The sequence below is a fragment of the Oncorhynchus kisutch genome, linkage group LG17, assembly GCF_002021735.2.
Source record: "Oncorhynchus kisutch isolate 150728-3 linkage group LG17, Okis_V2, whole genome shotgun sequence".
NCBI lineage: Eukaryota > Metazoa > Chordata > Actinopteri > Salmoniformes > Salmonidae > Oncorhynchus > Oncorhynchus kisutch.
Window position 1 is genome coordinate 24,474,757 of NC_034190.2, and position 27,524 is coordinate 24,502,280.

A 27,524-nucleotide genomic window follows, 5' to 3' on the forward strand; every position below is an offset into this window, starting at 1 on the left:
AACAAATTGTTGGTGCATTTCACTGTTAGTCTACACCTGTTGTTTACGAAGCATGTGACTAATAACATTTGATTTGATTTGTGTCCGCGGTCAGTCATCCCACTCTATCTGCATAACACTTCAATCAGTCAATGGTAGAAATATTATCCAAAATATTGCTCTTTCAGTGATTCACGTTTGAATTGTAGTCTATCACATTGGTCTGCATTTGAAAATATCCTATAACTAAAGACTTTCTGTGACTATGAGTCTGCTCACACAGCAAGTGGCCTACAGGTAGTCTACATAATGTGATCAGGAGCCCACATTTTCCATGGTACTTAATATGTAGCCCACCATGGTGGTGGCCACCAGCCACCATGCCCATGTTGGCCAAGCAGGATCGCCCTCACTCTCTCACATAACAGGCAGGCACTCACTCACTGGATGGTCAGGACTGGAGACACCCAACTGTGACGATGACATGTGGGGCCCTAGAGATTCCCTGGGGGCCAGACACCACATAACATCAAGTGACTTCTGAGTTTGGTCATAGCCTGGCCAGGCAACCATGTGTAGAGTTTAAAATGACATTTAGAGTTACAGTGCCTTCGGAAAGTATTCAGACCCCTTCACTTTTTACACATATTATTATATACATATATATTATAAAATCGATTAAATGAATGTTTTTCCTCATCAATCTACACACAATACCCCATAATGACAAAGCGAAAACATGTTTTCAGACATTTTAGCAAATGTATAAAAAAACAAAAACAGAAATACCTTATTTATATAAGTATTCAGACCCTTTGCTATGAGACTCAAAATTGAGCTCAGATGCATCCTGTTTCCATTGATCATCCTTGGGATATTTCTACAACTTGATTGGAGTCCACCTGCGGTAAATTCAATTGATTTGACATGATTTGTAAAGGCACATACTTGTCTATATAAGGTCCCACAGTTGACAGTGCATGTCAGAGCAAAAGGAAAGTGTCCGTTTCTGAAGCATTTAAGGTCACCAACTACACAGTGGCCTTAAATGGAAGACGTTTGGAACCACCAATATTCTTCTGAGAGGTGGCCGCCAGATGCTAACTCTGACAGAGCTCAAGTGTTCCTCCGTGGAGATGGGAGAACCTTCCAGAAGGACAACCATCTCTGCAGCACTCTACCAATTAGGCCTTCATGGTACAGTAGCCAGACGGAAGCCACTCCTCAGTAAAAAGCACATGACAGCCCACTTGGAGTTAGCCAAAAGGCACCTAAAGGACTCTCAGACCATGGGAAACAAGATTCATTGGTCTGATGAAACCAAGATTGAACTCTTTGGTCTGAATGCCAAGCATCACCTCAAGAGGAAACCAGGCACCGCTCATCGCCTGGCCAATGTCATCTCTACGGTGAAGCATGGTGATGGCAGCATCATGCTGTGGGGATGTTTTTCCACGGCAAGGACTGGGAGACTAGTCAGGATCGAGGGAAAGATGAACAGAGCACAGTACAGAAAGATCCTTGATGAAAACCTGCTCCAGAGAGCTCAGGACCTCAGACTGGGGGCGAAGGTTCACCTTCCAACAGGGCAACGGCCCTAAGCACAGAGCCAAGACAACGTAGGAATGGCTTCAGGACAAGTCTCTGAATGTCCTTGAGTGGCCCAGCCAGAGCCCTACAAACAATACCCCATAATGTTGAAGAGGAATTATGTTTATAGAAATGTTTACAAAAAATAATAAAAAATTGAAGTCAAAATGTTTTGAGTCAATAAGTATTCAACCCCCTTGTTATGACACAGATTCAACCACAAACATCAGACAGGTTTTCCAATGCCTCGCAAAGAAGGAAACCTATTAGTAGATGGGTAAAAATAAGAATAAACAGGCATTCAATAACCCTGTGAGCATGGTGAAGCTATTAATTACACTTTGTATGGTGTATCAATACACCCAGTCACTACAAAGTCCTTCCTAACTAAGTTGCCGGAGAGGAAGGAAACTTCTCAGGGATTTCACCATGAGGCCAATGGTGACTTTAAAACAGTTACATAGTTTAATGGCTGCGATAGGAGAAAACTAATGATGGCGCAACAGCATTGTAGTTACTCCACAATACTAACCTAATTGACAGAGTGAAAAGATGGAAGCCTGAACGGAATTGAAATTTTCCAAAATATGCATCCTGTTTGAGACAAGACACTAATACTCCAACAAATGTGGCAAAGCTATTCATTTTTGTCCAGAATACAAAGTGTTATGTTTGGAGCAAATCCAACACAACACATTACTGAGTACCACTCTCAATATTTTCAAGCATAGTGGTGGCTGCATCGTGTTATGGGTATGCTTGTAATCATTAAGGACTGGGGAGTTTTTCAGGATATAACAGAAATTGAATATAGCTAAGCACAGGCAAAATCCTAGAGGAAAACATGGTTCAGTCCACTCACTGACAATAACCTAAATCACAAGGCTAAATCTACACTGGAGTAGATTACCAAAAAGACAGTGAATGTTCCTGAGTGGCCGAGTTACAGTTTTTACTTAAATCTACTTTAAAGGTCTATGGCAAGACCTGAAAATGGTTGCCTAGCAATGATCAACAACCAATTTGACAGACCTTGAAGAATTTTGAAAGAATAATGGGCAAATGTTGCACAATCCAGGTGTGTAAATCTCTTAGAGACTTACCCAGGAAGACTCACAGCTGTAATCTCTGCCAAAGGTGCATTGACTCAGGGTTGTGAATACTTATGTAAATGAGATATTTCTGTATTTCATAATCAACAAATTTGTAAAAATCTAAAACATGTTTTTACTTTGTCATTTTAGGGTATTGTGTGTAGATGGGTGAGAGAAATTCAGACTGTAACACAACAACATTTGGAATAAGTCAAAACTTTCCGAAGGCACTGTATTTACATGCAACAGTCCTTTACACATATTAAGCAGTTAGTGATGAGCTGAGGTATATCAACCACACACAAATCATCCAGTGATTCATTTGATTGGGTCTAGCTGCCTCCACGACAAGAGACATTGTCCTTTTCGCCATTAAAAGGTTATGTTTTGTTACGGTAATTTGCATACTGAGTGTTTAATTATTTCCAGCCAATAAGAAGTTATCTGATGGATGATTTGGAGGGGAAAGAAGGATGAATGGTTAGGTATATTACCTGTTAAGCATATCTATCAGGCCATTAGCCTTTCTGGGTAACCACAGCGATCAAACTCTGCACGCAACATAGATAATGTTTATTTAAATGTCATGAGATGGGCCTATAATTCCTCAATTGCCATGTTTAAGCCTTCAAGAAATCATTTTCTCAAGCCTGTCATTTCATATAGACTGCTCGTACAAAACATTAGGAAGACCTGCTCTTTCCATGACGTTGTAGACTGATCAGGTGAATCCTGGTGAAAGCTATAATCCCTTATTGATGTCACTTGTTAAATCCACTTCAATCATTATAGATGAAGGGTTGGGGATGAAGGATTTTAAAGATGAAGGATTTTTAAGCCTTGAGACAATTGAGGCATGGTGCGCGTAACGATGGTGGCAGGTGTGCGTAATAATGAGTAAACTGGGAGTAGACGTGACAATTGAAGAAATGTCCTATGATTCCTCATGTGGAGGGAGTGGAAAGACCGATTCCTCTTCTTCATGCTTCTACACTGGGAGGGGAAAAACCCTATAGATGTGGCAAATGTTCCTATCCAGGTCAAAGGCCCAGTGCCAGCGTAAGCTGCAAGAACATCTGTGTAGAGGGAGAGTTGATGAGTTTTGTACAGTAAGACTGTTCTACAAGTCCATTCAACAACCTGGGTGATCTGCACGCCACAGCAGAATGGGTTAGGTATTAGCTTGGAGAACTAAGGGAAGTCTTCACATGTGAGGCAAAATAATTAATGTGAGTTTGGTTCACTAAACCCGAGTGGCGTAGCGGTCTAATGCACTGCATCTCAGCACAAGAGGCGTCACTAGAGTCCCTGGTTCAAATCCAGGCTGTATCACATCCGGCCGTGATTGGGAGTCCCATAGGGCGGAGAACAATTGGCCCAGCGTTGTCCAGGTTTGGCCGGGGTAGGGCGTCCATTGTAAATAAGAATTTGTTCTTAACTGACATGCCTAGTTAAATTAAACATCTCAATTTTACTTAATGGTGGACTATGGGCTGCAGTACTCCTGTTGAGAAGAACTCTGTGGCTGGCTCAATGAATGACCTCAACAATTTATACCTTCTAACAAGGATGGAGAGAGAACCCATTTCTGTGTGCACAGCTAAGAACAAACCCAATCTCTATGCATGGTTCCTCGAAAGCCTGAAAGCTAGCATTTGAAGTGCTTAGACAGAACTTAACTAATGACTTAGAAAGCATACACTTAAATTAAATACACTGGATCTACTCCATTAGCCAGAGAGAGGATCAAATTGAATTGACATAGAACGGCCCATAGTTTTTATCTCTCCTCCTAATCTGCATGGCAGAGTGCTATCTAATCTCAGTGGATAAGGTAATTACCATTTTGCGTTTGTATTAAATCAGTTCAAATGGCCTATTTCTCCCTGCTCTGTGCCACATCAGATTGAGTCACTGTCTTCGTCCCAAATGGTACCCTATTTCCTTTAGAGTGCACTACTTTTGACCAGGGCCCAAAGGGAATAGGGTGCCATTTGGGATGTGGTCAGTACCTCCGAAGCCTCTCCTTTTAAACATATTCATCCCCAGTCTGTCTGTCTGGGACCTTGTGGATATTATGAAGAGAATCACTGACCTTGGAATCATAACCCTAGATTGTAGCCACTTGTCGCTGTGTTTGTGTAGCCACTTGTCTGTGTCATGTTTGACGGTTTCTGTAGTTTGCCAGGATCGGACGTTCTCTTTCCTTGATATCATTTTGTAATCTCTGTCTGCATTTACTGAGTGCACTGTAAATTGCAGCTGGGCTCTCTTGTTCCTTTAATCCCTCCTTTCCCTCAACCTTCCGTCCCTCCATCACTCCTTCCTTCTACCTCTTCTTCCCTCCATTCCTCGTCCCTCTCTGCATCCATCCCTCCTTCTCATTTCATTCTTCCTTCTCTCCATCCCCCATCCCTAAAAACACCCATTTGTTCTATCCCACCTCATTTCATTCTTCCTTCTCTCCATCCCTCAGTCCTTTCATCCCTTTATAATCATATTTACTTATACATTCAATGTTGAGATGTGTTCAAGGTTAGATCAGCCAATTACTGTCTTTGAATTGACCAACAGCTGTATGCCCTTGGGTCCTCACTGTTGTCAATGAGTGTGGAGATTTTCATTTGATTTATTAGGATCCCCATTAGCCAATGGAGAAAGCTAGTCTTACTGGGGTCCAACACATAACGAAAAAAGACATTACAGACAATAGACTTAACAATTTACATTTAAAAACATTAACATGTAGTTTGTGTTCATGTATCAGTTACACATGTCAGTACATACATACAAAAAGTAGGTCAGATGGGAGAGAGGCGTTGCTTTATTTGTTTTTTGAAACCAGGTTTGCTGTTCAATTGCACTCTAGATGGGATTTCCATGTACTTATGGCTCTGTATAATACGGTGCTTCCTTGAATTTGTTCTGGATCTGGGGACTGTGAAAGGACCTCTGGTGGAGTAAGTGTGTGTCAGTGTAAATTGACTATGCAAGCGATTTGTAATTTCCAACACAATGTTTCTTATAAAAAGAAGGGACACAGTCAGTCTTTCCTCAACTCTTAGACAAGAGAGACTGACATGCGTGGTATTAATATCAGCCCTCGGATTACAATGAAGAGCAAGACGTGCTGCTCTGTTCTGGTCCAGCTGAGGCTTAACTACACTAGGTCTTTCTTTGCCGCACTTGACCATATGACTGGACAATAATCAAGATAAGATGAAACTAGAGCCTGCAGGACTTGCTTTGTGGAGTGTGGTGTCAAAATGGACGAGGAGGAGGATGAGACAGGGGGATGACCAGGGAGGTGGATGAGGATGGAGGAGTAGGTGAGGGAAGTGAAGGGAGGAACAGATGAGGTGAGGGAGGAGAAAGATGTTGACTATAGATGTAAATATCAATGGCACTAAATGAAGTGAACCAGAGTTAATAGCGGTAGTGTCAGCAGCCAGTAGTCCCATATAGACCTAACCTAGCGTGTCCAGTTGATCGTATGTACAGTAGAGACCTCAAGTTGCTTGTTGCCTGCCTGTCAAACAAATGTACAGATGCTCAATACAGATTCAATATTTTGTTATTCACAACAAGAGTGAGGTCATGTCTCTCACCCTCACAGCTGTCTGCCACAATTGTTTAATCAATCAAACTATAAACAGTACTGCACTCACTAATAACTACAATATGTAATTGTTTTTCTGCAAATCAACTCCAATCAAAAATGTGTATCCATGCATTGAATCCCAAAATGAAGGTTGTGGGGTTTGCCTGAGCTCAGGAGATGTGCCTGCTCCTGTATGTTTTAAAGGAGTCTGATGAAGTCTCTCTCTCTCTGCCAAGAGAGATAACCAATAACCAAGTTATTGTCAATCACATTTTCATCCACAGGTTTTTTCTGCCTCTTTGTAATGTAAGATTTGAAACACGATGGGCTCTTTTAACAACGAGGGGAACGGGGATAGAGTGGGTTGATGTCTCGGTCTCTCTCTCTTCCCTGGAATGCATTGCAAGTCCCGTGCCACCCTCTCTCGGAACGCAGGGCTTTGAAAGGTCTCTCTGCTTTAAATGTCAGCATTTTGATGTTCTCTTCATTATAAGTAGAATCCTTCATCCAAGCCAGGCTTCTCATGTATAAAACATAGTCTAGATACAGCCTCCACAGACATGGATGGAGAGGGATACTCCACTATACAGAACCAGTAGCATTCTGACTCAGAATATTACATTTCCTTCTCATGCCTTCCACCAGAGGAATTCATTAAATGGCTAGTAATTCCACATTTCTACATAAATTCATCTGTCAAAACCCATATTTCACATATTCAGCAAACATGGTATTTGAGGGTAATTACTCCAACTCTGGAAAACTCTTGTATTTTAGAGAGAAGGATTCCAGTAATCTTTAAGGAGATAGCATAATTGTCCATGAGTTCTTTTCGGGAAGTTGTTCCATCCAACTAAGAAAGGACTTAACAGGGATGAGGACATTTATCTAACCACTCTGTGACTCCAGAATCCACAGGAGCTCCAAGATTCTTCTTTGGGAATTCTTCTCACTTCTCATTGTTCTCTCTCTCTGTACTCTGCCATTCTGTTCTTCCACACCCCCTCCACCCTTTCTCCATGTTAGCAAGGGCTTCAAGGGGATGGAATGAAAAGGGTGTAGTGGCAATTTCTATGAGGTGCCGGTACTCAGGCCGTAGAAAACTCAGGGTGTCTGTATACTCTGTACCAGTGAGCACCGGCTCAAGTCAAACACTGCTGTTCTAGCCTCAGGTCATTAAAATGCCATGGGACAAATTTTCCATTGGATCTAATCCTAACAGTTACACATACAGATATGCACTTGTTTTTAAGAACTGGACTTGTAGGCCTAGTGTCCTAAAAGGCACCTGCCAACTAAAATATTATTATTATTAACTAGCTAGGTTGTCCTTGTAGATGATTCAATTCACATTGAAACTGAACACAACGTCTGCAACAAGTCTAAACAACAGCCTCTCTCCGAGCTGAACATCTCAACAGGTACCAAGAATACATCTCTCTCACACACACACACGCACACACACGCACACGCACACACACACAATCATTGGAACTGTCCCAGAGAGAGGATGAGGGAGAGGGGAATGAATGAGACATTGAACGGGAAAGGAGACACCGGTAAGAGATTGTGAAGCGATGGGAATGATGGATAAGGAAAGTTTGGAATGAGATATGCAGAGGGAATGAGATGCAACACACTTTCCAGGAACTGTAATACAAAAAAAATCACACAATAAAACAGCTCTCTGCTCCTCTAAAGAAACTCTCTCTCTCCCCTCTTTTTTTGTACTTAAAGTAGAGTCAACACCTTTTCCTGTCCTTGGGAAAAAGTCAGAAATGGTAGCTATATTGCAACAATAACAAAACTGACAATGTGTCTGATATTTGAACACAAAAAATGCACTCCAACTGCATGGTTTGGAGACAGAAACATCACTATTGACCAAGAAGTTCAATAACATGTCATTTTAGAGTTTCATAACAGAGCTGAGAAGGCTACAGAGGAAATGTACAACCATAACAACCTTGAATGTTGAGAAACTTGTGAAAAGCCACCTACACTTCATAGACAAAGGCCATTGTGCGGTGTGGAAAAACAGAGGTTTCTGCTTGACAGGAAATTGCTTCTAATGCTCAGGGGGAACTTGAACTTTTTGATCCCCGCTAAATCAGTGAATGGAGATGGACCCTCCTACCTCGAGGCTATAAATAACGCCACTTAACAGAGCATAGGTCATTAACCGTCCTAAAAGGAAGGAAACACAGAGGAGAAAAGTGGAGAAGCAAATTAAGGAAACAGAGGGGAATAGTAGAGAGGCAGGTGAAGGTCTGTGGCCTGCCATTGAACACAATATCTTGAAGGGCAGCTTTGTGTGTGGAAGTCATATATTCATAGGAATGAAGAGGATTGAATTGCAGATGTAGGATCTTAATTTGAGCCAGTTTTCTACAGCAGGAAAAGGATTCTGCAGCAACAGGAAATGTATATTATTATGTGGATGATAATTAATGGACATTTTTGAAGGGGTTGATTCATTTTTCTTAAGGGACAATCAAGTCTGAAATTTCAAAGTGGAAATTAAACTTCAGAAACCTTTTTAAACCTCAAATACACTACATGTTTTTTCCTGCAACAAAGTGATCAAATTAAGATCCTACATCTGGAGTAACCTGTGGGCAGTTCCTAGAAATCAGTTCAGAAAATGATCCTCCTGTGCAGTCATTATAATAGACAGAAAAGGTCTGAATGTATTATTTCCTAGAACAACCTTGGAATCTACAGTAGCACAACGACGACGGGGGTGAAGGGGGAGACAGACTCTTCTTGATTCTGTGAAATAAACACCTTCAGTGGAACCTGTCAGAACATGCAGAGGACAGAAACTACATCAAATTACACAGGAGGACTACATTGAACAGGACAGGAGTATACAGAGAGCATAATTTAGCCACAGAGGATCAATAGTTTTAAAAAAATGCACCTTCAATGCACCTTGGCATAGATTCTACAAGTGGACCTAAAACATGCTAGGAAAATGTACCCCAAACCATATCATATGCTTTGTATCCCTCATTTACTTAAGTGTTTCCTTTATTTTGTCAGTTACCGGTATGCCTCCAGTTAGATAAGACAGTTTGGGCAGCATGCACACCAAATATACTGCTTGTTGCGTTGTGGCCATAGACATACACTATAATCCATAGAAGGGTTTTGGAACCTCTACCCTGGCAATAAAAAAACAAAGCCCCGGGGCCTATGATTTCTTAATCCAGCCCTGCATCTGTCCCTCATTTTAAGGTCAACCCTGTTATGTGAACTGAACTCTCGTTTTAATATGGTGAAACTATTCCTTATTTTTTTTTAAACACTTTTATTGAAAAGAAACATTGAACATCTAATAGTCAAATCATAGAGTAAAAGCAGGTGAGCTGGTTCTACTCTTTATGGACAATTTCTGGTGTTTTGTGATGGTAAACAGAGGGTTGAGCGAAACATGTCAACCCTGTTACCCATAGAAAGACAGGCTAGAAATGATTTAACAATGACCTTTTTTTAGGTGAAGCTTTCATTCAATTGCCACTCCCTGTTGCACACTACAAGTTTCCATTTCCCCTGTCACAAGGGGATTTATGACTGATTTAAGAAGAAATTGTCAACCATGTTACTTTATATGGCACGTAATAGGCACGTAGTATAGTCATTTTTTATTTAACCTCTTGAGATGGGAAAACATGTTTTTTTTATTAAGTTGAACATGTGGTCTTTATGACAGAATGTTCAAATTAAGTAAAATCAACAAAACAAAACAATGACCAAGTTATACTTCTCAAAAAGGCACTGAATTGGTGGAAGGACCACTCTGTTTCTGAGGAACACAAGATAGAGAGAGCTACTGAATGATCATAAAATGAATGCACAGTATAATATACTTTCCTTAATTGATGCTCTTACCAGTTAAACTAAACACTTCCACAGTCACGTCCAGTTCTAAATATAACACAGATCATTACGTGGGGAAACTAATATGCTTAGTATCATCGTTGTGGGTTGTTCGCTGGAGAACCTCCAAGAGTAAAGACTGTATACCTAGTCTACGTCAGGGAAACATATTGCTTTGTAATGCTACTCAACAGATGTTCAACAACATTAATGTGTCGGATATTATTCACTATAGCCCCGTGAGAGCACGGTTTGTTCAGCCGTCTGTTTGGCCAATCAAATCTGTTTTGCAGGACATGAATGACTGTTTATGCTACTAACTCACATATGGACTTCTCACTGACGCCATTGGCTGGTCATTAGGAATATTGGAGCTGCAGAGGGAGACAAGCGTTTCTCAACCAGCTTTATTCTAGTTTAAGTCAGTAGTGGTCCAAGGAGGAAGGATTACATAGTTTGCCTGTCCCTGGTACAAAATGCATTGAGAAACACTGAGGTAATAGAGCAACCCACCCAACACCTCTGGAGTTTACATGTGACCCTGAAAGTCACACCTTTTAATATACCAGCGCTGTTGAGTGGCACAAATACCAGTCACTCAAAGCCATGCAGACCATAACTTAATTTTAAAAATAATGTAAAAAGCTGGCTAATGATCAGGCAATAAAATAAATGTTAATGTCTGTATCTATACATGTAATGTATCTATGTAATGTCGTAATGTTCAGGGACCACAATGGCAATAAGTCTGAGTTTGTGATATCCCTGTCATCTATGTAAAATGTATGTACTGTGTGTGAAGGTCGAGAGCCATGCGTCCTCCGAAACACGACCCTGCCAAGCCGCACTGCTTCTTGACACACTGCTCGCTTAACCCGGAAGCCAGCCGCACCACTGTGTCGGAGGAAACAACGTCCAGCTGGCGACCACAGTCAGTTTGCAGGAGTCCAGCCTGCCACAAGGAGTCCTTAGAGCGCAAAGGGACAAGGGAATCCCGGCCCGCCAAACCCTCCCCTAACCCGGACGACGCTGGGCCAATTGTGCGCCTCCGGTCACCACCGGCTGCGACACAGCCTGGGTTTGTAGTGATGCGTCAAACTGTGATGCCGTGCCTTAGACCGCTGTGCCACTCAGGAGGCCCCGGTTCATTAGTGTCTTTATGAGGTTAGTGGAACACATCTCTGGCCATTCTTTATATTCCTCTCTATACATTACCACGCTGTAGTAAAAATGTCTAGGCTAACACACAGGTCATAATCTGAACTATGTCTTTTGAAGAATGTGCATGGTCTTCCACCCTCCCTGTGTCCAGTTCGTCATAATATTCCAGAGCCTTTTAACCCGAATATAAACGGCTCTGCCTGTGGTTGTGATTAGTTTACACCAGGTGCTACTGTAAATTGACCCTCATTAAACCAGCAAAAGGCTCCAACGAACGGCCATCAAGTTATAGCCGGGGGAGCGGAGCTCTAATTTTAGCATGCGTACGTGTGTCTGTAGATGAACTAAAACCAGTTGCTCTCCTGTGGGACGGTCAGTCTGCTCCGCCTGATATCATCAAAGGGAATACATGCCGACTCTGTTGCCATGGTGAGCGCAATTCAGCTTGGATGTCTCCTAATTGGAAAGCATGGATGGAGAGGAGAAAAGAGAGAGAAAAAAATGAATCGGATCATCATCATTAATAGGGTGCAATTGTCCCTGGCCTAGTGCAGTGCTCGGGTTGTGGCAGTATCGATAGGCGAAGGGGGAGGAATCAGAAGAGGCTTGTGACAGTGGGGAGGGAGGGGGTTCATACAGACCAACGGAGGAGCCGTTCACTTAGATGATTGCCACTCACAGTAGAAAGGCTAGGCAGAGAAATCCTTGGAAGCTGAAATTACTGTACGCCACAGATCATTTACATACTCTGGGTCCTCCCTCTAGCTGTTAATGTTTTAACACCTCCCGTTCTGTGAAATAACTGGCAGTGTGAGTGCATTACAGTACCAGTGCCGTGAGGTGGGAAGGCAGGGACACCTACTTCTGGCAGTAGGCACGAGCTAGCCTTTTGTATAACGCTATAAAAACAAATGGAACTGTAAATGTCAATCTCCAATTTCATGCACCAAAAAGCAGCATTGCAGAATGGAATGAGGAGACCTAAAACTTGCTGCAGCTCTGCTCTGTCAGAAAAAACAACAAACAACAGATGGATCTTTGAAAAGTCGATTGGAAACCATATTTGTGATCTCACATTTCTATACTATACTTGGAATAGATCATTAGCATCTCTTGATCAACAATCAGTCATAACAGCACAATACTGCAGTGTGTCAGTACTTTTGATACGTGATGGATGGCAATGCAATGGCAGCCGTCGAGGGGGACGTCAGGTCATTACTGAATGAGTCTGCCTACAGTGAATCTTTTCTTACTGTGTTTTGTCTGATAGCCTGCATTATGTCCACTTTCCACTAATCTCGTTCCAAGATACTGCCGCCCAAATTCATTATGTAGCAATAGCCAGGGCAGGGGGTTAACTTCCACAAATAACGTTGAGAACAGCACTTGCTGCTGGGTTAGATCAGTTTTAAAAGTAAAAAACGAAACTCTAAAAAGGTTCAAGGGATATCCTTCCTTCGAACTAGAAAAAAGCTTCCCATCTCATGTATCCATATAAAATGATTTCTAATTAAAAAGCAAATTAATAATTGATTTATTCATTAGTGGAAGATGACATCCTATAAGAGTTAATAAAACATCATCTCTAAAAATGGCCTTGAGAAAGAGACATCCCCCTGTAATTCATCATGCTAATTATTTTCACATATTGCATCTGCTATTCACTTCAGTCATGACTCGTGAGTTCATACACTGAAGAGTGTTTTGTACGTTTCCAATAAATTGATAGAAAGCCTGCATTTGTTCATATTAACTGACGTTCTTACCAGTCAATATTGACAGTGGAATACACTACTAGTACTTCATATGTAGTCTACCTCTCTATTGCCACTTTCAAAACAACTGGGAACTCAGCAAAAAAAACTAGCACCGACTGGGAAAAATCGATTTGATCGTTCATCCAACTCGGAATTCAGACGTCATGTTTGACCTCGTATTTTTCAGTTCCCAGTTGTTTTGAACGCGGCAAAAAGGACTGTCTTCGTCTGCTTCTATTCTTCAAGTCAATCACACTTATAGTAGCTTTCCCTCAGACTGAGCAACCCCCATCCAGTGAGCCAGAGGGAATATTAAGAGGATAAGAGATTCCCCCCCCAAATCACCCTTCATACACAATCATTTCACATCCCCTCAGGTCGGCAATCATTTCACACCCCCCTCAGGTCGGCAATCATTTCACACCCCCCTCAGGTCGGCAATCATTTCACGTCCCCCTCAGGTCGGCAATCATTTCACGTCCCCTCAGGTCGGCAATCATTTCACGTCCCCCTCAGGTCGGCAAACATTTCACGTCCCCCTCAGGTCGGCAATCATTTCACGTCCCCCTCAGGTCGGCAATCATTTCACGTCCCCCTCAGGTAGGCAATAATTTCACGTCCCCCCCAGGTCGGCAATCATTTCACGTCCCCCTCAGGTCGGCAATCATTTCACGTCCCCCCCAGGTCGGCAATCATTTCACGTCCCCCTCAGGTCGGCAAACATTTCACGCCCCCCTCAGGTCGGCAATCATTTCACGTCCCCCCCAGGTCGGCAATCATTTCACGTCCCCCCCAGGTCGGCAATCATTTCACGTCCCCCCCAGGTCGGCAATCATTTCACGTCCCCCTCAGGTCGGCAAACATTTCACGCCCCCCTCAGGTCGGCAAACATTTCACGCCCCCCTCAGGTCGGCAATCATTTCACATCCCCCTCAGGTTGGTTCAAGAACTCCGTTTTTATTTTTCACAGAAGAGCAACTGGCACTGTGTATTGCTTTTACACATTGGAATGGAGAAGAGGAGTAACAAAATGTGAAAGCTTATCCCCCCCATGTTTTACCCAATTCCTCTCTGTCTCCCTTGAGATAATGTATGCGTCCTAAATGGCAACCTATTCCCTATATAGAGCACACACATATAAGCCCTGGTCAAAAGTAGAGTGCTCAGGGAAATAGTGTGCCATTTGGGACATAGATAAGGCCAGATGTCCTTCCCCTTGATCACATCACTCCAGTCCTCTCTTGTCTGCGGTATTGATGACATGTTGTTCACACAAAGCCCAAAACATTGAAGGCCATTTTACCTGACAATTTCTCTGAGAATCTCCATTGAAAGCTCTTTTTAGTCCAGGACAAGGCTTTTTAATCTGTTTCCCGGAAACCGGCCACCACAGTATCTAGAATATATTTTACAGGGCTGAATGGATGAACCCCCTACCTACCAGGAAATACACAAAATGCCCTAATTGGATGCATTGCTGATTTTACAAGCGGAACTAAAGCACTTTCAGAAAGAGAAGATTATTGGAAACGTTAGAGCATCACTCCTCCAATAAACAGTGCTAAATCGGGCTGTAGAATTACACCAGTGGCTCTTTAGTTACTGTATCCGCAATTACATTTTGCTCAGCCTGGGGTAACCTGGGAGTACCCCCTCATGTGCAATATACCAGTAGGCCTATGTTCCTATGCGTCTTCCCAAGTATCCCCTGGTTTATCCGTACCCCAGGTTGAGAACCTCTGAATTCCACCAATAAAAACCCTGTTTTAGAGGACAGAAAGTACAAACCAAGGCCTTTGAGACCCAAATGAGTGACTGATGTTTATGCTCATGGTGGAGCTTGAGAAATTACACTTTATGACCAACCAGCACAGCCTTCTATTACAATAAAGGCCAAGGGGCTAGAGCTGAACCGTCTGTATAAAAGGTAATAACCCATAGCCTCTCCAGTGTAGCCTCCATGTGAGACAGTGCCACCTGCTGGTGATAAATAAACATACTACTGTATTCAAGTACACACAGTATATCTGTATTTGAATGATGAAAATGTAAACTTCAATCAGAATTGTATGATCGATGTTTACATTACATGTCCCAATATAATATTGAGAACATTTTGAAACTGAAATACTAGGTATCTATAAAGAATCTGTTGTGAAATCAATACAAAACCAGTAAGAAGTGAATCCTTCAGACAAGCTTTTCAGACACTGGCGAGACACAGTGACGCGTTAGTCCCCCCAAACCCAAAAGAGTTTGTGAGAGCTACCCGCCTGCCCTCTGTCTTCCACTGCTGTGCTGTGCAGGGCACATAGTTCAGGTCAAACTCTGGCTCGGTGCGGTCCAGGTTGAGGGTGGGTGGCAAAGTGCTGTGGTAACAGGCCAGGGCAGTGAAGGCTGCCTCCAGGGCCCCGGCAGCCCCCAGGAGATGCCCCGTGGCCCCTTTAGTGGAGGAGACAGCCACGGCGGCGGCGTGCTGCTGGAACAGTCTCTTGATGGCGGCGTTCTCTGCAGCGTCACCTAGTGGTGTAGAGGTGGCGTGTGCGTTCACGTACGTCACATGGGCTGGTTCCACACCGGCGTCTCGGAGTGCTGCAGACATGCACCTGGAAGAGATCAGGAGGGGAATGAAAATGGACTGTAAAAATGTGTTCACCATTTCATTTAAAAAAGTCAGAACCATTTTGAAACAGGCTAAAAGAAAATGACAAATATTTATCTCATGGTCAAGCTGATAGATAATGGTACAACCTACAGTACATCAATGGTTCCTTAACTCCTAACACAAATAGTAAGCACCTGGTGAAAGAGTGCTATAAACCCCATCCATGACTACTACCTGAAGGCTCCGTCTCCATCAGCAGTGGGGGCTGTGATGTGGCTGGCGTCCCCTGACAGGCCGTACCCCAGCACCTCAGCATACACCCTGGCCCCCCTCCCCGCAGCATGCTCCCACTCCTCCAGGAGCACCACCGCAGACCCTTCACCCATCACAAACCCATCCCTCTCTGGGTGGAAGGGCCGCGATGCCAGCCGGGGCTGGTCGTTCCAGTGGGTACTCAGAGCCCTTCAAGTAAAAGTTCAAGTTGAATTACACTCGCATAGTAGTCAATACAAACTGAAATCCATGAACATACAAATAGCATAGAATTGATCAAAGGACAGACTAGATGTATACTAACAACAATAACAATAACATGAACAAACAACAACAAAAATATCCTGGGATCGTCAAGCCTGACCTCGCCCTGGCGAACCCCGCGATTGACAGAGGTCCCACGCAGGCTTCTGTCCCACCCGCTACCATGGCGACGGCGTCTCCGTGGGCGATGAACCTGGCTGCATCACCGAGGGCATGGGCTCCAGTGGTGCAGGCGGTGGAAACGGCATGGTTGGGACCTTTCAGTTTGTGCTTGATGCTGATGTGACCTGCAGCCATGTTGACCAGGATACGAGGCACAAAGAAGGGGCTGACCTTGAATAAAAATACAATTACAACTTTTATTAAATCTATCTTAAAAAAAAAAATTGCAGTCTGTTCTCAACCCTGCTCTGCAAATAGGACACACCTACCTACCAACCCTGCCACACACACACACATCTGAGAGATTGGAAGCACCACAGCACACTTCAGCGGACCCCATAACTGACCTTACTGTAACCTTTCGCCTGGAAGATGGCCGACGTCTTGGCGATCTCGTCCAGAGAAACCATGCCCATCCCCACCGCCACCCCTGTGGTCAGCTGCTCCTCAGGGCTGCTGGGATACCACCCAGAATCCTCCAGTGCCAGCTGGGCGGCACCGAGAGCCATGACAGTGGCTGGTGACATACTGTTGATCTCCCCACGCGTTGCAAATCTCTCATCCTTGAACTGGCCCTCTCCATCCCCTCGGGGCACCAGGGCTGCCACTTTACAGGGGACTGTCTTATACATCTCAGAGTCAAGGGCGACGATCCCACTGGCACCACTAATCAGCTGGTTCCAAGGTAGAGTCGTCCCTGTGCCGAGAGGAGAGACAAGTCCTATTCCAGTGATTGCTACTCTCCTCCTGGACGGATTCTTTCCACAGGTGTAGTGTCTCAGATTGGGGATCGTTGAACAAACACAAGTGCTCTTGTTGAGAAGTGTTCTGGTTGTGTGCTGTGAAGCCAAATATAACGGCAGCTTTGGCCAACACGATGACATGCTGTTGTTTTATTTCTCTGCTATCTACCACAGTGGATCCTGTGGTGTAGAGAAAAACAATAAACAGTTTAGCAGCATAACTCATTCTTGAACCATACATCCCACCAATCATGTCAATATAGAATGGTATGTAGGTAGTACAAATGCTTTTATGAACTGGATGGTTCGAGCCCTGAATGCTGATTAGCTGACAAGATGGCGCCAGAGGAGAGGGCTGCCATCTTATCGGCTCCCATCTTATCGGCTCTTAACCAACCATGCTATTTTGTTTGTTTTTTCGCTTTGTTCGTCACTTGTTTTGTACATAATGTTGCTGCTTATAACCGAAAAGAGCTTCTGGACATCAGAACTGGGATTACTCACCTCAAATTGGACGAGGAGTTCTTCTTCAATGAGTCGGAAGCGAGGGATATACAACGGATACCCGACCAGATCCCTGTGATTCGCTGAAAAAAAGAAACGTAGGTTTTGCGGATTGAGATCAGGATGCCTTGTGAGGATCAGGTGATGAGTGGCTAACCTGCCCTTGCCTTCCGTTCTTCTAGCTAACGTTCAATTGCTATAAAATAAATGGGATCAACTGAAAGCACATATACCCTACAAACGGGACATTAATAACTGTAATATCTTATATTTTACAGAGTCGTGGTTGAACGACGACATTAAGAACATACAGCTGGCAGGTTATAGACTATCAGCAGGACAGAACAGCAGCCCCCACGGCGGTAAGCCTATGCATATTTCTAAACAATAGCTAGTGCACAATATCTAAGGAAGTCTCAAGGTTTTGATCGCCTGAGGTAGAGTATTTCATGATAAGCTGTAGACCACACTATCTACCTAGAGTTTTCATCTGTATGTTTCGTAGCTGTCTACATACCACCACAGACCAAGGCTGGCACTAAAACCGCACTCAATGAGCTGAATTCCACCATAAGCAAACAGGAAACCGCTCATTCAGGGGCAGTGCTCCTAGTGGCCAGGGATTTTAATGCAGGGAAACTTAAATCTGTTTTACCAAATTTCTATGCAACCAGAGGGAAAAAAAAGTCCACACACAGAGACACGTACAAAGCTCTCCCTTGCCCTCCATTTGGCAAATCTGACCATAATTCTATCCTCCTGATTCCTGCTTACAAGCAAAAATGAAAGCAGGAAGCACCAGTGACTTAGTCTATAAAAAAGTGGTCAGATGAAGCAGATTCTAAACTACAGGAGTGTTTTGCTAGCACAGACATGTTCCGGGATTCTTCCGATGGCATTGAGCAGTACATCACATCATTCACTGGCTACATCAATAAGTGCATTGAGGACGTCGTCCCCACAGAGACTGTATGTACATACCCCAACCAGAAGCCATGGATTACAGGCAACATCCGCACTGAGCTAAAGGGTAGAGCTACCGCTTTCAAGGAGCAGGACTCTTAACCCGGAAGCTAATAAGAAATCCATCTATGCCCCCTGATGAATCATCAAACAGGCAAAGCATCGATACAGGATTAAGATTGAATCCTGCTACACTGGCTCTGACGCTCATCGAATGTTGTAGGGCTTAAAAAATATTACGGACTACAAAGGGAAACCCAGAAGCGAGCTGCCCAGTGACGCGAGCCTACCAGACGAGCTAAATAGCTTTTATGCTCACTTCGAGGCATGCAACACTGAAGCATGCACAAGAGCACCATCTGTTCTGGAACTGTGTGATAACGCTCTCGGTAGCCGATGTGAACGAAACCTTTAAACAGGTCAACATTCACAAAGCCACTGGGCCAGATGGATTACCAGGGCGTATACTCAAAGCATGCACGGACCAACTGGCAAGTGTCATAACTCACATTTTCAACTTCTCCCTGACCGAGTCTTTAATATCTACACATTTCAAGCAGACCACCATAGTCCCTGTACCCAAGGAAGTAAAGGTAACCTGCGTAAAAGATTACCACCCCATGGAACTCACTTCGGTAGCCATGAAGTGCTTTGAAAGGCTGGTCATGGCTCACATCAACAGCATCCTCCCGGACACCCTAGACCCACTCCAATTCTCATACCTCCCCAACAGATCCAGAGATGACACAATCTCAATCGCATTCCACACTGCCCTTTCTCACCTGGACAAAAGGAACACTTATGTGAGAATGCTGTTCATTGACTACAGCTCAGCGTTCAACACCATAGTGCCACAAAGATCATCATTAAGCTAAGGACTCTGGGACTGAACACCTCCCTCTGCAACTGGATCCTGGACTTCCTGACGGGCCATCCACAGGTGTTAAGAGTAGGCAACAACATGTCTGCCACACTGATCCTTAACACTGGGGCCCCTCAGGGGTGTGTACTTAGTCCCCTCATGTATTCCCTGTTCACCCACGACTGCGTGGCCGAACACGACTCCAACACCATCATTAAGTTTGCTGACGACACAACAGTGGTAGGCCTGACCACAGACGAGAAGGCATATTATTAGGGAGGTGGTCAGAGAATTGGCAGTGTGGTGCCAGGACAGCAACCTCTCCCTCAATGTGAGAAAAACAAAGGAGCTGATCATGGACTACAGGAAAAGGCGGTCCGAACAGGCCCCCATTAACATTGACGGGGCTGCACTGGAGCGGGTCGAGAGTCTCAAGTTCTTTGGTGTCCACATCACCAACGTACTATCATGGTTCAAACATACCAAGACAGTCGTGAAGAGGCCACGACAAAACCTTTTCCCCCCTCAGGAGACTGAAAACATTTGGCATAGGTCCCAAGATCCTCAAAAGGTTCCACAGCTGCACCACCGCCTGGTATGGCAACTGCTTGGCATCTGACCGTAAGGCGCTACAGATGGTAGTGCGAACAGCCCAGTACTTCACTGGGGCCAAGCTTCCTGCTATCCAGGACCTCTATTCCAGGCGGTATCAGAGGAAAGCCCATAACATTGTCAGAGACACCAGTCACCCAAGTTATAGACTGTTCTCTCTGCTACCGCATGGCAAGAGGTACCGGAGTGCCAAGTCTAGGATCAAAAGGCTCCTCAACAACTTCTATCCCCAAGCCATAAGACTGCTGAACAACTAATACAATTGCCACCTGACAATTTACATTGACCCCCCCCCCACCTCCCTCTTGTACACTGCTACTACTCACTGTTTATTATGTATGCATAGTCACTTCACCCCCACCTACATGTACAAATGACCTCAACTAACCTGTACTCCCGCACACCGACTCAGTACCGGTTCCCCCTGTGTATAGCCACGTTATTCTTATTCTTATCGTGTTATTTTATTATAAATGTTTTATTTTAGTCTACTTGGTAAATATTTTCTTAACTCTTCTTGAACCGCACTGTTGGTTAAGTGCTTGTATGTAAGCGTTTCACGGTGAAGTCTACACTTGTATTCGGCGCATGTGACAAATAGTTTGATTTGATTTGGTTGCACTAATTGCACTGTTTTGTCCACATAACCTGGTTCAAGCATTAACGACAATACCCAGGAAGAAGACACAGTGACGCTGAAACGTTGGGGGTTAACCCAATAAATTACTGGGAGTTCATGCATAGTGTGCGACTCTTGTTTTTATAACTGATTCCTCACCACATGACAACAAACTCCAAGCGTCCAATTTGTCTAACTATGAAATAAACCTCCTTGAATCATCTATTTGCCACTTACCTTGTGAACGCTATGATAGATAGCTCAAGTGTTTACGAATATAGTCATTATACCTCTGAAATCCTCTGCAAATAAAAAACAAGTCTCGTTCACACGCTCACAAAATCCATGCAACTAACGAACTGAGTTCATTTCAGGGGGGTACTATGCAATTGCCTGCTCATTTCTAATTTCTCAGAGAAATGTAGATTACATTTTTTCCATAACAGAATATTATCAATGTATACATAGATTCAAGGAAATAGTGCATTTTATTAAATATCATTAGCTGATTTTGCAGTAAATTTGATTATTGAATAGTTAGGATTTGTTCAGGCATTGCAAAGGCATCTTGATTGGCGGTTGCTGTTGTTCAGGGTTGCCAGGTTCCGCTGATATTTGTAGCCCAATGACTAGTCAAAACCCGCCCATAAGGCCTGAAAACTAGGCCCCTTTTCCAATAACTTAGTCGAACGAGTTAAGAAGGAATATCGTCTTTCCTTCTAACGACCTAAGAAGCAACATTTGGTTTGCCATCTTAATAATTAGTATTGCTAGATAATGGAACTAATAAAGGAATTTGAATATATCGCAATAGAAAAGATAAATCAGCTTTATTAAACTTTTAAAAACGAATGTTAGGCTATTTTCTGGCAATTGTGCTGTTATGATAAGACTACAAACCGTTATAAATGGCCTATTTGCGAGATTGACATGTCGTTTCATTTCATTGTAGCGTCAAACCCAAGAAGACTCCAGGCTGTAATCGCTTCCAAAGACGCTTCAACAAAGTACCGAGTAAAGGGTCTGAATACTTATGTAAATGTAATATTTCAAATTGTTATTTTTAATACATTTGCAAAAATGTCTAAAAAACTGTTTTTACTTTGTCATGATTGGGTATTGTGTATTGAGGGAAAAAATATTTAATACAGTTTAGAATAAGGCTGTAACATAACAATTTGGAAAAAGTCGAAGGGGTCTGAATACTTTCCGAATGCACTGTATGTGAAAACATGTATAATGCTTCACTTGTTATGAGCATATACCTTATGAAATGTGTGTAGAGACCTCTCACCTGGTACGTTAGATTGTAAACATACAAGAACTGTCATTCAAGAGGCATGTTAAATGTATTTTTTAAACTGGATTTGTTTTGCTTAATGGCCCTGAATTTGCCAGTCAGCTCAATAGACGGGGGACAGGACCAGGGACTGCCCCATTAATGAGATATACAGCTGTTTTACCGAGTAAAATAACTGCTTACTTCATTGCATGTTTGTGGACCGACTGGGACCACTGATACGAAAATGTTTACACGCATGACTGTAATTGCTTTGACTGTATTCACTTTGACTGTAGTCACTTTGACTGTGTTCACTTTGACTGTAGTCACTTTGACTGTAGTCACTTTGACTGTAGTCATTTTGACTGTATTCACTTTGACTGTAGTCACTTTGACTGTAGTCACTTTGACTGTAGTCACTTTGACTGTAGTCATTTAGACTGTATTCACTTTGACTGTAGTCACTTTGACTGTAGTCATTTTGACTGTATTCACTTTGACTGTAGTCACTTTGACTGTAGTCACTTTGACTGTAGTCACTGACTGTATTCACTTTGACTGTGTTCACTTTGACTGTAGTCACTTTGACTGTATTCACTTTGACTGTAGTCACTTTGACTGTAGTCAATTTGACTGTATTCACTTTGACTGTAGTCACTTTGACTGTATTCACTTTGACTGTAGTCACTTTGACTGTATTCGCTTTGACTGTATTCGCTTTGACTGTAGTCACTTTGACTGTATTCGCATTGACTGTAGTCACTGACTGTATTCACTTTGACTGTATTCACTTTGACTGTAGTCACTTTGACTGTAGTCACTGACTGTAGTCGTTTTGACTGTATTCACTTTGACTGTAGTCACTTTGACTGTAGTCACTTTGACTGTAGTCATTTTGACTGTATTCACTTTGACTGTAGTCACTTTGACTGTAGTCATTTTGACTGTATTCACTTTGACTGTATTCACTTTGACTGTAGTCATTTTGACTGTATTCACTTTGACTGTAGTCACTTTGACTGTATTCACTTTGACTGTAGTCACTTTGACTGTAGTCACTTTGACTGTATTCGCTTTGACTGTAGTCACTTTGACTGTATTCACTTTGACTGTATTCACTTTGACTGTAGTCACTTTGACTGTAGTCATTTTGACTGTATTAGCTTTGACTGTAGTCACTTTGACTGTAGTCACTTTGACTGTATTCGCTTTGACTGTAGTCACTTTGACTGTAGTCACTTTGACTGTATTCGCTTTGACTGTATTCACTTTGACTGTATTCACTTTGACTGTAGTCACTTTGACTGTAGTCATTTTGACTGTATTAGCTTTGACTGTAGTCACTTTGACTGTAGTCACTTTGACTGTATTCGCTTTGACTGTAGTCACTTTGACTGTAGTCACTTTGACTGTATTCGCTTTGACTGTATTCGCTTTGACTGTATTCACTTTGACTGTAGTCACTTTGACTGTAGTCACTTTGACTGTAGTCACTTTGACTGTAGTCATTTTGACTGTATTCACTTTGACTGTAGTCATTTTGACTGTATTCACTTTGACTGTAGTCACTGACTGTAGTCATTTTGACTGTATTCACTTTGACTGTATTCACTTTGACTGTATTCACTTTGACTGTAGTCACTTTGACTGTATTCACTTTGACTGTATTCACTTTGACTGTAGTCATTTTGACTGTAGTCACTGACTGTATTCACTTTGACTGTAGTCACTGACTGTATTCGCTTTGACTGTATTCACTTTGACTGTATTCACTTTGACTATAGTAGTTTTGGATGATAGTGTAAATTGCATATATTATTACTGTATCTTATTATTCACTTTAATGGTCCTTGGAGTCTTTGAACTTTGGGTTCAATGGGTACACCTGCTTTTTTAAAACAATGGGTTTGTGTTCCTCTCTCTTTCTCTCCCAGGCTGCTGCAGCAGAGGTTGTGTTTGTTCTGACTGAGAAGGTAAAGAGTGGGAGAGTATTTCCTCTGCGGTACAACTCCACCAAGGATCACTACTGCAGGGTGTCCAGTGACAATGAGGACATCCAGGGATGGAGGAAAGCTGAAGAATGACTGGCAGATGGTTTGTATTCATCCATGTCATCAACGATAAGATGCAATGCTCTTAATGATTCAATGCAGTTCTTATATTGACACATCAATGGGATATTTGTGTTGCTTTTCTGTCTTTTTTCTATTGGTCAGTCTTTGTGATTGTTAAAGCAAGGTCATTACTTTTTTTTTGCAGAAAAAATTATCAATTATTTATTGAGCATTTATCAATCTATCCAAACTTTGGATATGTTGCTTCTATAGGATATGTGTATATCAACTGTAAATGTTTCCATATTTATGCTGTCTTTTTCCTGTCAGTAAATACACGTTATGTCCTGTCAGGTGTATCTAGCTCGTACAGAGGGCTCATCGTCAGGGAACATCAGTTGGACGTTGGACTGTGCTCCTGTAGGGATGAAGATAAAGACAGTCTCAGTCAGGACATGCAGCCAGTACTTTCCCTCTGGGCCTCTAGGGTCTGCAGTCTGGACAGAACACAACGTCGTTCTCAGGAGGTGGATGGATGATTGATAGAGTTGTCTGGTTTATGTGAACCATACCTTTCAGGATTAAGTTGGAAGCCTTTTTTCAAATCAATTTAAAGTGCAAATTGTAAACGGGTACTTAGTGATTTGTAAATGTAATAGAGATATTATGATTTGATAGTCAGAGAGCTGTAACATTGATTTGCATGTGCACTTAACTGATCAGCATTGTTTTCTTCCTTATCTTGCATAACAACAGCTAAACAATTTTTATGTTTTTGAACACAGACAGGGAGATGCATTCTATTCCGGGTCTTTTCTTGATCCTTGGAGCTGGTCATGGAGATGGAGCTAGCCGGAGGAGAGGGAGAGTCGTCATGGCAACACTCCCAGATGTTCCGGCGGGCTTTGAATGAGCCGAAGGAATCCTCATTTGAAATCCTCGTCAAGATGGAGGAGGACTACGCTTAATGAGTGTGTTCAATCGCTCTGAGCAAGGCACTACATTGGTTTGCTACATTGGTTTGCTAATCTTAATAAAGCAATGAGTAGTTATTTTGGGATGCAACATAATGTATAGATCAGTGATTCGGCTCAGTGCCTTGCTCAAGATAATCACCTTGAATACACCGACTCTGTTCATAGTCATGTATAGTGTGTATATTCATAGGCATCCTCTCTAACGGAGGAGTAGTAGTTTGGTGATATTGTTTGTGGGTATGGATGGATGGTAAGGTAATCCAATAATCATTCGGGATCTGTGTCTTGAATCAATAATCTTGTATTGATTACAGATCTTGTAATGATGCTGCTTGGGTATTTACTGCCAGTAATGTCTTGAGACCCAGACCCAGACCCAGCTTCTGTATGACACAAAAGCCTTTGTTATCTAGACTGTCTCTGCCAAAAGAGGAGTTACTTACTTGACTTAATCCTCTTTGAACCTTTGGGAGCACATGGCGTCCACCATGGCTTTCCACCTCAAAGGGGACTATGGATCAGTATGGCCTGGCTGTAACACCCTGCCATAACAAGGTTCTGGCTCCTGACACAGAATAGGGATATATGACCTGTGAGCCTAATGTCCATCTGCTATGGAGTTATGTCTGTATCCACTTATGGTTATGGATATACTGGTATTCTACATGTATTTGTGGTGAATGCATGTCACATGCACCGAATACCACAGGTGTAGACCTGACAGTGAAATGCTTACTTACAAGCCCCAAACCAATGCAGTTCAAAGAAAAAATACAGATAAGAATAAGAAATAAACGTAGCAAGTAATTTAAGAGCAGCAGTAAAATAACAAGAGCAAGACTATATACAGTGGGATACCGGTACAGAGCCAATGTGCGGGGGCACCGGTTAGTTTAGGTAATATGTACATGTGGGTAGAGTTATTAAAGTAACTATGCATATATGATAACAACAGAGAGTAGCAGTGGTGTAAAAGAGGGGGAGTGGGCAATGCAAATAGTCTGGGTAGCCGTTTGATTAGGTGTTCAGGAGTCTTATGGCTTGGGGGTAGAAGCTGTTTAGAAGCCTCTTGGACCTAGACTTGGCGCTCCGGTACCGTTTGCTGTGCGGTAGCAGAGAGAACAGTCTATGACTAGGGTGGCTGGAGTCTTTGACAATATTTAGGGCCTTCCTCTGACACCGCCTTGTATAGAAGTCCTGGATGGCAGGGAGCTTGGCCCCAGTGATGACCTGGGCCGTTCACACTATCCTGTATTGCCTTGCGGTCAGAGGCTGAGCAGTTGCCATACCAAGCAGTGATGCATACCAAGCAGTGATGCAACCATGCTCTCGATGGTGCAGCTGTAGAACCTTTTGAGGATCTGGGGTCCTATGCCAAATATTTTCAGTCTCCTGAGGGGGAATAGGTTTTGTCGTTCTCTCTTCACGACTGTCTTGGTGTGCTTGGACCATGTTAGTTTGTTGGTGATGTGGACACCATGGAACTTCAAGCTCTCAACCTGCTCCACTGCAGCCCCTTTGATGAGAATGGGGGTGTGCTCAGTCCTCTTTTTCCTGTAGTCCACAATCATCTCCTTTATCTTGATCACATTGAGGGAGATGTTGTTGTGGGAGTTAATGTGTTCTTGTTCAAATATGTAAATTGTGCAATCAGTATGATAAATGTATATTATTTACAGATTAAATGTGGTTTCATACAGTTAATGCCTGGACTACATAGGTGCCTTGGTAAGAAAAAGTACTGCGGTTGGTGTGTTTCTACTACCACCTACTGGTTACAAATAGCAAGAATATGTATTTTTTCATTCGCTGAATTACCGGCGCCTCGAAAAGCGAGCACCGGATTGGTGGGTTACGCTGTTGGGATTGTCGCCGTGCGGATGGTGGAGCCGGATGGAGGCAGGCGGCGGTGTTTTTATTTCTGAATGAACATTTAGGGTATTAAATTACAGCCGTATTAAAAAACCATTTTATTTATACATTATTTCAATTGATTTTGTACTACATGAAATGTTGTGAAACTATTTAACGTTTGGAATTTGTACAGTAAATTATAAATCTAGGCAAGTAGCAAGCAAGCTTTGTTGAGGATTTCAGGCCTAGTTCTAACCACCGCTCGTCGATTTTAACAATAGCCGCGATACACTCCCTCATCCGGAACTATTTTGACAAGACATTTTTCAACTGGTACGAACACAGAAAATATCTCAATGTGGTCCGTTGACTGAAATAATTCCTGAGTTTATGGACTATATTGTATGCAGGACTTTTCAGTATTTTATCTGCTAGTAGCATCACGAACATTTAGGGAAACAAAAGGAAGATGTCCAACGGCGCAGCAGGAAGCGGGGGTCTGACTTGGGTGGTAAGTTACTATTTTGTTAAATGTTGGATTACTGGACAGACTTACTTTATCGCTCCAGGTAGCGTTCATCATTTTGCCAAGATGCACGAGAGAAATTCCAGATTGTCACGAGCTGGACATTCTAAAATGGCCAGTGATGATGCTAACTAGCCAGCAGCTAATACACCCCTTT

General features: G+C 42.8%; 2 protein-coding genes across 8 annotated transcripts in view; one reads left to right on the forward strand and one right to left on the reverse strand.

Annotated features, from left to right (window-relative positions):
- Positions 1-14,004: 14,004 nt before the first annotated feature.
- oxsm (3-oxoacyl-ACP synthase, mitochondrial) lies at positions 14,005-27,518 on the reverse strand. Of its 3 annotated transcripts, none has more exons than XM_031793423.1 (6): positions 27,398-27,518; positions 17,619-17,701; positions 16,719-17,294; positions 16,310-16,542; positions 15,907-16,134; positions 14,005-15,673 (listed from the first exon to the last, which is right to left on the reverse strand). In XM_031793423.1, exons 3-6 carry the CDS (start codon positions 17,253-17,255, stop codon positions 15,271-15,273), a joined length of 1,401 nt encoding a protein of 466 aa, XP_031649283.1. In that variant the 5' UTR covers positions 17,256-17,294; positions 17,619-17,701; positions 27,398-27,518; the 3' UTR covers positions 14,005-15,270. The 3 variants fall into 3 exon arrangements, with proteins under 3 accessions (XP_031649283.1, XP_020360893.1, XP_020360892.1); XM_020505304.2 differs by lacking the exon at positions 27,398-27,518 and adding an exon at positions 21,575-21,681; XM_020505303.2 differs by lacking the exon at positions 27,398-27,518 and adding an exon at positions 20,912-21,048.
- The window catches only part of LOC109907375 (DNA topoisomerase 2-beta), a 29,939-nt gene continuing 29,256 nt past the window's right edge, over positions 26,842-27,524 (forward strand). For 4 of the 5 annotated variants that reach the window (XM_031793416.1, XM_031793417.1, XM_031793420.1 and 1 more), the window contains exon 1: positions 26,842-27,352. In XM_031793416.1, coding sequence (XP_031649276.1) covers positions 27,311-27,352 — 42 coding nt within the window. In that variant the 5' untranslated portion in view covers positions 26,842-27,310. The remainder of the gene's footprint in view (positions 27,353-27,524) is intronic. The other variant, XM_031793419.1, reaches the window with a different exon arrangement.